The sequence below is a fragment of the Equus caballus genome, chromosome 1 (assembly GCF_041296265.1).
Source record: "Equus caballus isolate H_3958 breed thoroughbred chromosome 1, TB-T2T, whole genome shotgun sequence".
Lineage (NCBI taxonomy): Eukaryota > Metazoa > Chordata > Mammalia > Perissodactyla > Equidae > Equus > Equus caballus.
In genome coordinates, this window is record NC_091684.1 from 50,706,750 (window position 1) to 50,719,572 (window position 12,823).

The 12,823-nt window shown below is 41.5% G+C and overlaps 1 protein-coding gene across 50 annotated transcripts in view; it reads right to left on the reverse strand.

The window, feature by feature from the left end:
• Positions 1-12,823, reverse strand: part of ANK3 (ankyrin 3) — a 627,813-nt gene that overhangs the window by 246,712 nt on the left and 368,278 nt on the right. For 3 of the 50 annotated variants that reach the window (XM_070225291.1, XM_070225458.1, XM_070225188.1), the window contains exon 1: positions 2,797-3,056. The exons of 46 other annotated variants lie outside the window; for them this stretch is intronic. In XM_070225291.1, coding sequence (XP_070081392.1) covers positions 2,797-2,832 — 36 coding nt within the window. In that variant the 5' untranslated portion in view covers positions 2,833-3,056. Of the gene's footprint in view, positions 1-2,796; positions 3,057-12,823 lie in introns of those variants that run through there. One more of the 50 variants, XM_070225181.1, reaches the window with a different exon arrangement.

Genomic DNA, 12,823 nt, shown 5'->3' on the forward strand with positions numbered 1-12,823 from the left:
GAGTATCTTTGTATTGTCACATAGAAGAAAATAAATTTAGTTGATACGTAAGTATTTTCCTTACTTACTACATAAGTAAAAGTTTCCATGTCCAAACAAGAAAATGCAGAGATAGTCTCAGCAGCAAAAAGACCAGTTTTGTGACTGCTTTTTTGAGTTTGATTATGTAAATTATCCAACTAGCCCCCAACTTCCTAAAGTGAAAATCAACAATAAAATTAGAGATTCTCCCAACAGTTAAATATGTATTTAATAATGGGTCAATTATTGAAAATCAGATATACAAAATAGAAACACACCTGAGTTAGAAGATAGAATAAGAAATAATATCAATAATTTCTATTTGGTATTATAGAGTACCTCTACAGGATTTAAAAATAATTCACAGCTATTGAAAGACCTTGTCATTAGCTGCCTTTAAAATGCACATTAAAATTGTATTATATTTGAGCTTTGCTCAATATTACAGTCCAGCTTCTTTTTTTCCAAGTGCATTATTTAAGAGTTAATTTTTCATCAGTCATTTATGGCAAAATTTGTTCTATAAAGACCTGATTACTAGCAACATTGGCAAAGGTACACACACACCTACCTTTCTAGACAGTTTGGGTTGCAAATGTTTCACAATAACAATTTGTAAAATCACTGAAGTTTCTTCCAACACACAGACTAAACAGTCCTGTAGAAAATCTCTAAACAAGATTATAGAAACCACAAGACAAACAGAAGCAGCAGGAGGTATTAACAATCGTTTGTGAAAATGTAATTATCTACTATACCCTCTCTGCAACGGTTTTATCCATAGTGCAGCTCAGGGAGATAAACTGTTCAATCTTCCATTCAAGTCAGAGATGAAACCAAGAGATGAATAATTCTTATTCATTGTCCGACTAAACCCAGTGCAGCAATAGTACATGCTACACTATTGTGACGGGACTTCTGTGTCATCTGTATCGGGTCAGTACCCTTCCAGAGTCACTGCTTAGGGCAGGATAATTCCAAATTCAGTCTGTCATTTTATTACACGTTTTTTAAACAGCATGCCCACCAAAACAGAAAACGCTGCACATATGGGTTGAGATCAAATGCTTTCACCATTTAGTTGATATATTCTGACACGAGGCAGAAACAACATAGTCTGTTTTGGGGTTTTCCTTTCGGATCTCAGATCTCTTTTTTAAAAAATTAACTCATTATTCATAAAAGGCCAAAGCTTTTCAGGGACATTCTTTAAGATTTGTTGTATTTGCCCTTGGCTCAAAACTTCCTAGCTATTAGTATTTCTCAAAGCCAAGTCTCATTAGGTAATTAGCAAATGTCATGATTATATGTAAAGTTTTCAGTTCCACAACCAATGGAACAGAATGCACATCCAAAATTCAACCTTCAACAGAGCTCATCATTTTTGATGGGTGAGTCGATTATTTTTAGAGTGACATAAAATGATTTTTAGGACTTACCTGCCTATATGTTTATATTACTAGTAAATTACAACTGTCATGAGTGCATAGAATTCATGAACAATATTCATTGCTTTATTATGAATCTCAATCTCAAAGTTTAATCTGAAAAGGCCTTTCTCTGAGGCACACAGAATGTTCACAAAGTCTCACTCAGATTAAAATCTCATAAACATCTACTCTAGAATACAGCAATATTCCATAAAGGTCATGAAAGAATACTCTTTGCTAAAAGATTAATCTATCTCTAAGAATATAAAGATTAAAATGAATTCATTCAAAATAAGGTTCAAAATTGTGAGAGTTCTCTGAACTGCTTTTTGTAACACTGTGAAATGACAGTTCTTTTCTTAAAACCATTAGCCTGTCTGTCTACCTGACATTAGAACAGTAGCAATGTCTTCATTTTTATGATGTCTTCTTCTAGTCATTATGACCATTTCACTAAATTTTGCTTACAAAATGTTCATCCTTTGCTCAGGATTTAATATGTTGTATTAATAGCAAATACCACTCCCTTCTTTTCACAGTACACATGTGTTCTCTTAGCTAGAGAAACTAGCGCTAACTGAAAAGACACAGGTAGAAACAAGAGAGTTCATGGAATTCCGAACTATGCCATAATCTAAATCATATTTTACGAATCCCTCAGAATCAAATACTTCAAAATTTTATAAACATAAGGCATATATTTACCCCTTTTCCCATATAATATCCCTTAAGGGAAAATAGCTTCCTGTGTGACTTCTTTAAAATTATTAAACAAGAGGACATATTTGTATCTATCTGCAATTCTATTGAAACAAACAAAATTACATTTTCCAACCTCCAACTACATTCTTCATCTACCATTTATATGAATTTCAAAAACAAATTTTAACTCTACCATGTTTTCTCCCCCAATTATAAAATTCCACAGTCCTCCTTGCAATTAATATATCAGAAAAAGCTGAGTTTTAAAGCTCTCAGATTTCTCTTGAGCAAAGTGGGAACACTTCAACCTTCTCACATTCTTGGGTCCACTAGGACCTTCCTGCACCCCGAATCGCCCACCATCTGTTTGTATTTCATTAAGCATCCTCTTAAGACAGGCCTGAGCTAAGCACACGCCAAATTACATCACAGGCAACACGTACCTAGAGTTGGGATCCCAGCAAAACAGAAAGAAACGACAGACCATTGTCCTACACACACTGAACTCAAGTGATCCATGGTGCAGACAGGCTAGCTTCCTTCCTATCCAGCAACAAACATTTTTTAAAAGGTACAAGTATTCAGGCCAAAACAGCACTTCTATAAGGAAAACACATTTCATTCGGAAACTGTAAATGCTTACTTGTTCTGAGAAGCTCTCTCCCTCTTCCACTGCCATTCTCTGTGGCCAAGTATGAAACCTGATAACTCAATTAGTTAACACTTTGGACAGAGCATCGCATCTAAAAATATCCGCCTTGGGGAATGTAAAGGTTTTCCCCACCTCCTATTAAGGAGGCAGGAGCTGGTCAGAAGTTTCTTAACTGTTGAAATGGGGACTAGGTGGGGGCAGACAGGAGCATGGAAGGTGCCTCGGTCCTTACAAATAATGTAGAACTTCCCAGAATTCCCCACTGACTTACCATATTTGTGGCCTCCGGTCAAGCTCTGTGTATTTAGTCATGATATGTGGAATACCGAAAATAGCAGGGCAATCAGCTGGCGAGTGGACTCTGGCTGCTGGGAATCACTCATGAAACCAGCTTTTGTCATTCTGCTTATCAGCACTTTCCTCTGCATGCAGGCTACTCCAACATTCCTTCTAAAGACAATACCACCATTTTCCCTCTGTCTCTGGAATCCAGTCAGGCTTGCCATTTCCTATTGGGTTTTTTTAACTTCTAATTTTTTTTGCTACATTGGCTTTACTATTGAACCTATGTGTACACACACACACACACATAAAATGAAAGCATAATGTACTGACAAGGAGAGTTATCTTACAAACCCAATTTCCTTCTATTTAAAGGAAATAAAATCGATGATCTTTTTAAAAACACAGCTGTATACAAAGCTCATGTGTATAGCCAGGAAAAAAAAAAACACCTCACTGAAGACTTTTGGTCAACTTTTTTCAATTCAGGTTTTTTTTTTTTTTTTTTTTTTTAACTAATTGAATGCAGTTTTTCAGATTTTGGGGTACATCATACTTGGCACCATTTTCCTCATCTTGTTCTTGAGCTGAAGAGTCAAAGCACTACAAAACCATCATCGTAACATTGCATTTTGCTGCTTTCTTTAGAACAGTTTCATCAGTAGCTCCCTCAAGCCCGCAAGGTTTGAAGGAAAGTGGCCAGGGCTAACTGCCTTCAGCTTTGGGAAGGCCAGTGTGTAAGTCCCTGCATTCAACACACCTTTCCAGAGAGCCTGAAGGCCTGCTCCCCTAGGGGCTAGGGTGGAGTGGCCGGAGAAGGACAATGAACACAGCAGAGAACATCCCGGCCTTGATGAAGCTTCTATACCAGTAGGGGAGGGGCAGACACACAAGCCATAAACATCATAAATAAGTTATCAAGTACAATCAACAGGCTAAGTGCTGTGGGAAGAGAGAGCAGGAAAGGAGGACCATAGGTGTGTATTCAGGGAGTGGGTGGCGAAGCCTTGATATTAATAATAATGGTAAAATAGTAATAATGGTTACAGTGTAGGATTTCATATTAACAATATTATGTTGAACCACAAGTAATCACGATTTTCACAAGTCAAATCTATGCGTGTATGAGCAATTTCATATGGTTTGATTTAATAACATAATTATAGCATTATTATTTAATAGTTATTAAACAATCTTGACAAATAAAAATGGCAAGTAATAGGATATATTGGAGTATATGAGGAAGCCATTTTATGTAAACCTAATTCGGCCTGACCTTGTCTTTCCAAAAGGGCCTGACTGAGGCCTTGGAGCATTCATTGTATATCTGCTTTAGATATTCCCTACGGCAAGAACAAAGGCCCTTGAGATAAAGGTGCAACTTCCCTCTGCATTCCCTTAAGGATTAAGCATCTTTCCTTAGGCTAGGAACTGATTGCTGCGCTCACCTGTGACCACCCAGACCGAGACAATAGGCTTGCCTCCTGCTACGCCCACCGAGATAGCAGACCTACTACCTGCTGTGTCCATCAAGCACTGTGCCCACAGGGCAATCTTGTGACTATTGTGGGAGGGACATTTCAATCACATGTGAAATGTCCTGTATGGGGGTATATAACCACTCTGTATACCTCACTTCCTTGGTGCCCTTTCTTCCTTCGGGAAGAAAGGCCCCGGGCCGTGGTCCTCAGATTTCAGCTCAGAGTAAACTCACCCAAATTTTCATTTATAGATTGGTTATGGATTATTTTCGTCGACACTCTGCATGCTAGGCACTATAGTAATTTCTTACAGATGTTCTTTTACTCCTCATAGCCAGGCTGTGAGACCATCTCTGTCTCTGTATTTGTGAGAGAGAAACTAGAGTTCAGAGAGGTTAAGTAACTTGCCAAGGTCACCACCTACTAAGTAGCCAGGATTTGAATCTAATTCTGCATGATTCTAAAGAGAAGGTCACATACTGGCAGCAAACAACAAACATGTTTTCTTGGCCTTCGTTGTGTTTTAAAAAATATTTTTAGTTGCCAATACTTAAAAACTGAGAGATTTCATATCAAAATCTAGAGTTTCTGGGGTTTTTTGTTTGTGTGTTTAAAAAAGCAAGGATCTGGCAACTCTGGGTCCATGTTTCAGTTGGGCCACAGTGTCCAGGGATGAGCGATGGCTTCCACCTCAGCCCCCAGCATTCCCTCCCATCTTACTCTGAGCTGCTTCACTCCTCGCCATTATGTGCTCAGAGAGCCATTTGAATTAGGGTCTCTGCCCTGAAGCCTGTACTTCTGACCACAGTGCTAGCGATTCCCAAGGTCCTGCGACACTCTGGGAGGGGTCAGACATGGTCACTGTTGACTCAACATCTCCTTCCTCCCTCCTTCTTGCACACATTCATTTATACAGTAACCACACATGGGGTGAGCATCTAGTATGTGCTGGAAACTATGTTTTGGCAGAGAAAACCTGGAAAACCATCAAGCTGCCCGCTGTGTGCCTGTTTCTGGGCTGATGCAGAGTGAAGTGGAGCCAGAGTCATCTCTGGAACATAGCAAGTCTGATCTGCCTGCTGCAGACACAAGACGGGTGGGGGATAGAGTCCGAAAGGGGAAAGGTCCCATTGGCTGATGCTCTGGAGGTGAGGGCTGGCATAAGAAATCTCACCATCCCCAGGCTGCGTGTTGCCCAACTGAGGACAAACTCTTCTTTCCTCACACTCCAGCCTGCATGCTCAAGCCTAGCTCTTTCCTCTGAAGCCACAGACTTCCTTTCCATGACGTTACTGTGTTTCTTGTCCTCAAGGCTGTCCTTTCTGTCTGTGTGAACCACACCTAGTTTATGAGAATGCTGGGGGCTAGGAGTCCAGGCCTGTGGATCTGCCCCTTGGAACCTATGGGCAGTCACTGTTGTCCACAATGGAAATCAGAGAGCAAGATGTCCAGCTCCAGGCAGGACATCCAAGCCCCCATCCCCCAGACCTCCCCTCAAGAACTCACACCAGTGTTTAGTCACACTTACCAGCAAGGCCTCACTCCTCACGTCTATTTTAGACCTTTCCTACCAATTTCTTAATCTCCTGTCCTCAGTGAGAAGACAGAACAGTTGGTTAATGCCTTCCAAATATTCAAAACCATTACTGATTCATCCCCCTCCCCTCCAGTCTTCTCTTCCCTAGGATAAATAATCCCACTGATTCAACCTTTTGGTGGCGCTCTTCGGAGAAACACACCCTGTAATTATACGAAATAAGAAGAGTAGTAATTCTCATAATTTTGTCTTTCAACCCACCCCTTGGCCAGGACATATTGTTTCCCAAACTATCGTTGCTCACCTCACCGATACCGCAGCAGGGACAGAAGCTGACATCCCCACAAGGGTAAACACGGGCTGGCGTGGGAGCCTGCTGTCACCTGAACGCGGAGTCTCGTGGGTCTACTGAAAAACTAAACCTTCCATAGTGGATATGATGTTAACATTTTCTCTCCCATTTTATGAGAACAAGTGTGCCCTACCTCAAGGAAACCCAGTATTTAATAATACATTTTTACACAGAAAATAAACAGTAGAGTAAATCATGTAATCTTAGAGATCGTTTAATCAAATCCCATCATTTTAAAGATGAAGAGATGCAAGCCTGGAGTGCTTCCATGACGGTGCACTGTGAGTCAATGATATTGCTGTGCCTGGAATTCGTAATGGGATTCCTTTAACAAGCATAAAGACTTAGGGTATTTACACAGTGATTTAATTTACAAAATGAGATTCAACTTGTGGTTTTCAAGGTGCACCAATACTGCTCAACGGAGGGCAATGTTCATGAACAATGATGGTACGAGTGTAGCTTCAGGTGTTTATCACTTGGGGGCCTGGACTAAAGGACAGAAACTTGTATCAGGCTGTGTAAGGAAGAGCCACGGGCTCAAAACAAAGCCCGGTAATACTTTTCTGGATGGATCTTTAAAATACTGAGCAGCTTAGAAGTTATGGCCTTTCCCATCAATCCAGGTTCCTGACTAGGAAGCAAGGATCCGGTGTCCACTTACGTCAAGGCACACTGAATTATGAGTCATCCAGCTGGAATTGGCCCATGAAGTTATCTCTCGGAGCAGATGAGGACTGGATGGTGCAGAGAGCTAGTACCGAGGATGCTGCATGCTGCGTCTCCCTTCCAACAGACTGCTTGCCCTGTGTGTGAGATCCTCCACACAGTTCTCTTGCTCTGTCAGCAGGCTGTAGGTGTTCATGTACTGGCCGTGTCTTTGTGTCACCAACATCTAACTAAGGCCTCCACACAGCATGTGCCCAACAGATGTTTTAGGAAAGTGGGAAGGCAGAGAGGAATCAAGAAGAGGTTGGCCGCATCTGCATATTCAGTGGATTTTAGGGACAATCCTCAATGTCAGAAACCGTTTCAACTAAGAAGAAGAGAGTTTGTGTCTATGCTGAAATAGCTCCTGAAATCCCACTTCACAAATCCTTTCAAGACCCAGCAAACAAATACCTGGAGAGTTGCCCCTCTCCCATCCTGTCCATCCTGAAAATGGGCCCCCCATACACCAACTTCTTAACTGTAAAGGTCGATTTGTCATGAGATGTTGCTAATATCTAGATAAGGAGTCTTTGAACTATAACCTGAGGGCCAAATCTAATCCACTACCTGTTTTTGTACAGCCTATGAACTAAAACTGGCTTTTACATTTTTAAATGGTTGAAGTAAATTAAAAGAATAACAATATTCTGTGACACATGGAAATAATATATAATTCAAATTTCAGTGTTCACAAAGTTTGATTGGAATATGTGGGAGATCGTATGGCCAACAAAACCTAAAATAGTTACAATCTGGCCCTTTTCAGAGAAAGTTTGCTAAGCCCTGATGCAGAGCTAGGGTTTGAAGGTTGTGTCCCTATGATGCATTTTTGGAAGGCAGTGGAGGATCCTAGCATGCCCTCTGATCTTTGAGATTGAAAAATGGCGGAAACCTCATAAAACCTCTGTAGAATGCATTCATCTATTAGCTTTATATAACAGAAAATATCACTGTCTTTTCAGGCAACAATTTAAAGTATTAATATATTCTCTATCCTCTCTTTGTGTGTCACACACAAAGTATTGAGAGCTAGGATCTAGATTCTGTGTAATTTTCTCTGTTCAAGATTAAGCAAAAACAAGATGTTTTTAAAAAGGAAAAAAAAAAAAAACGATGACAGCATTTACATCCCTGATGTGACTCCTGAAACTTGTAGTAACAAAGTGTGCTCTCTCTTTTCCTTGTTTTCCCCCTTCTCTTGAGCTGAGACCATGACACAGGCATTATTCACAGGAACACACGGGAAAAACAGCTCATTGAGCTTTTAAGAGGGCAAATGATCTAATCTACAAGGGAGCTTTTAAGCAGCGAAGTAATCTGGATTGGCTGTATTCAATATTTTCCATATCTTTATGAGGGCATATTGTGCCCTACTTAATCAGCAGAGAAACAGAGAAGATAAAGGATAAAAGTTTAGAGACTCAAACTGGACAAGAGACCCTTGACTTTGGAGGGAGCCTGGTTTGGGATGGCCCCTCTGGGGACCATGGAGTCAGGGATTCAATGTTGTGAGGGTGGAGAGGAGGCAAACTGGTCAGGGAGGTGATCCAACTCTCTTTTCTCTTTATTCCCAGAGCCTGGAGCCTCCACCATCCAAACCCCAGTGATGTCCTGTCCAGGCAAGAACACACGACAGCTCCCTGGGGTTACTTCTACTCAAGCAACTGATGCTATGGTGGGAATCACCAGTTCACTGAACCCTCAGGGAGCTTGGCTTTTCCCCAACTGAAAGTAGCCACAAATTCCTCCTGAGCTGGATGCCTGGGAGACCTCCTCCTTCAGGGGCTGCTCCTCCCACTGAGTGGACAGCCTCCTACCCTCATGCAGGCATACCCCTGCTCCCCAGGCCCCACTTCCACATTCCCTCAAAATCACATATTCCAGGAGAAATGAAATAGAGGGACTCAACATATCCTTCTTCCTTCTTTCCTTTTGCTGGCTCTATATGCAAATGAGGTCAGTAGAATAAAGAAAGAGGCCTCCTCAGCAAAGATATGACAACAAATGATGTGTGGTAACATATTGTCATCAACAATTCATATACATGCATTCTAAACACACCTGCGCACTTTACAGCTAACAGAATATAAAAGGCGCTGTCGATCAGTGATGAAGGCACGCTGGTTTTTATGAGCCCAAATTACATTAAGAAAGCCAGGTTATTTCTGGACTACCAAAGCTGTGTTCAGTATAGCCTGAAGAAACTGAATGGCTAGCCATTTCTTCATTATTTCCTATGCTCTTGAATATAAAGCATACAGAATTCAGAACTGATTATGAAATGCTCACTCCCTCCCCCAGACTCCAAGGGGCTCTACTGAAGGTAAAAGCTCTTAGCTAGATGAAACTATGTTTCTGCTGTGGTGTATAATCAAGGCTTGAGATTTTGAAAAGGTAATGAACTCTGGGAGGTCTGACCAGACTGAGAACAACATCTTTAAAGATGACGAGCCTACAGTTGTGCATTCTCGACATGGACACATCACTCCAGGTGGGTGTCCAGAAAATGTGACGCCCGTGCACATTTCTGACGATGAATTAGAAGGCTGGAATAACTTGCACAGGTAGCTTTCTCTGCATTTTGAACACCAACATACTCTCTTTAACGCTTGTGAGTAAAGGAAAAACACTTGCGGAAATATACCAACCCTCTAAAAATTCTCTATTTAAACCATCAGAGAGGAAGAAACCAAAGTTCAGAAAGAGAGAATACGATTCAGGTCTGCAAAATCAATCACCCAACAACCCAGCATTTAGCAGTCTCCTGTGTTTTATCAGGCAGAAATCAGTGTACCCAATTTCTATAGAAATCTTATGGCAAAGGGTTAAAATGTGTGTAGCTTTCCAGGAATCATCTAATGGTTATTCAGCTCTAATTGCAACGCTCTCATTCTGGGTCTGATTTATGGGTGACAGATTTTCATCCACACGTGAAGAGAAGAGATTAAGATTCTTTTTCCAGGCACTGCTTTTGTAACAAACACGCACACACTTATATATTATACGAGATATGTTTAATGTGGATGATTCTTTAAAAGGAAACTGGTTGTCTTACGACTGGAAAACACTATTAATCCAGAAAACTATTCTTTGGAATAAATGATGCACGATTTGGATACGTTAGGGACAAGAGTAAATAATAGTTTAATATGAGGAACTAAAAATGCATTTATCAACAAAGGTTCAGGAGATAACGAGAAAAACTGAGTAAATCAATGTGACAAAAGTTACTAAGAAGCAGCTCTCGACTCAGGAGCCTGGGTGCCTGCTGCAGACAGATCTGCAAGCTGACTGCTCTCACGTTGAGCCCCACATGCTCCCACAAGTAACTCGCAATGCCTAAAATGTGTAGAAATGATAGAGTGATGGAAGCTTTCTCCTTTCTCCTGAAAGTATTTTTTCCCTCAGAAATTCAAAAAAAAGGGTAGAATTAAATATCCTCACACATCATTCCTATCTACAACGTCCTTTTCCTCGACTTGAACTGAAAAGGTCAAGCGGAGCCGGCCACATGATGGTCTGCCGCTCTGCAGAAAACACTGGCGTCTGTCACGTGCTTTGTTCTAAGGGGTGAGAACACTTAATGACTCCAGCCCGCATTCCAACCATCTTTAATCTCTCCCAGGCAGCATGGGGGGGGGGGGGGGGTGGGGGTTGGGAGGCAGCAGTCAGTTATGAGAAATGGGAAAAAGAACTCCTCTCATCGAAGTGCCAGACTTGGTGGAGAAAGGCCATCTTGTGGTGGTGGCTGTTTAATTACAAAGACTTGTGGAAACGATCCTGCTTCTTTATCTCCTCAACCAGATGGAGGTCTGTTGGCTACTGGCTCAAAAGCAACATGCAGTCAAAACAGCACATGGATGAACTGGGAAGAAAGGGAAGAGCATTTGTCCTCCTACAGGTACTGCTGAAATAACAGCCGGACAAGAAAGCACCCCTTCCAATCTCCTAAGCTATTAGATGCAGCCCATTCTGAAGATTCCTAAATCACTCCGCACTGAAATGGAACTCTGCTTTGCCACACTAAATGATATATGAGTTCTTCATAGTCAGTCTATTAGCTACATATTAACTAAGCAACTGGGTGCTGCAGAGGACAAAAAAGACAGATCATCCTATTCCTTTCTTTAACAAAGTTATACTCCAATTGAAGGGAAAGAAAACTTATTTGTATAAAATAATTTTAAAAACTCTATACCTAAAGAAATTCTCTGATATCCCCTATTACCTCTCCCTCCTTCTCCCAATTTATGCTTGGCTACACACGCTTCTTTTATATCTTTCCAAATGCTAACTTTATTTCTGCCCCAGGGCTTTTGCACTTGCTGTTTCCTCTGCCTAGAATGCTCCCTTCCCCTAGGTCTTCCACGGCTTGTTCCTTTTTATCAATGAGGCCAAAGAATAAACAGCATCTTCTCAGATGGGCCTTTCCTGGCCACTCAATCTAAAGCAGGCCCTAAGTAAGTACCACATTACCATTACTTTCTATGCAGCACTTTTTGATAAATTTCATCTTTATTAGTTCACAGTTTGTTTCCTCCTTCACTCCCAACTCCCATAGTTCAGTTTGTGAAAATGGGGTGTTGTCTGTCTTGTTCACAGATAGAACAAGACCAGGAATATAGTAGATGTTCAATAAATATTTTTAAATGAATGAGAACCACCAGAGTTCAGAGACTGTGGGCAGGAAAGAAAGAGGACAGGCTTGAGCTGGCTTTTGAGGGTACTTAAAATTGTCAAAGGAAGATGAGCATATCCTAGGATGAGGGAGAAAGTCAAGCAGAGTGAGTGCTGGGAGCATCCTCCATAGGGACTGCCTCAGCGAAGGGGGAGAGGAAGTTAACAATTATTGAGCCCTTATTCAGAGCCTAGCACTGGGCTGAGTGCCCTATATTTCAGAGTTGGAAAGAATAAATCTCTTTATCCACATAAAGGAGCCTGAAGGATGGTGCCTGGCACAGGCCTTGGCACAGAGCAAGCCCTCAACAAATATCTGTTCAATGGTGGAAGCGCCTACTCCCTACTGACATATTTACTAATGGTCCAGAAAGGCAAGAGTGTTGGATACTGTGTTCCTGTACTAAGGGGGCCTGTGTAGGCAAAGTGGGCTCAGTCCCATTACCTACTGCCCTTGTGATGTCATGGCAATTCAGTCGTGGTCTCCAAACGGAAAACACTAAATCTTAGGCCTGGAAGGAGCCTCTAGACAACCGGCCTCAATTTTCCCAATAACAAACCCGTACAGGAAAAAGGACTTGTCCAAAGTCACACTGCTCATGAGAGGCTTCCGCATCTTCCTTCATTCAAACCCTCATTAAGTCTTGAAAAACTTTTTTAAAATTCTAATTTACTGCCAACATTCACAAATAAAGAGATTTCACATAAAAAGCCAATATTTGTTTCTTCTTAAAAAATCAGGTGCTTTGGCAAAACCAGCCCCTCATTTTCACCTAGCGACAACTAGCTGTCGTGGAGCCAGAGCGGTGACCTTTAGCTGGGCATTTCCTCTGCAGTTTGCTCTAGTTCCCCAGGCTGGCCCTGGGAGACAGTGGGCTTTGCAGCTCCATGATTGACAGCCACCAACAAGGCCCACCTGAGAGCACCTGGGTCCTCTCCAGGGTGCAGAACAGACACGGCGGGGGCTCTTGCCAGGAC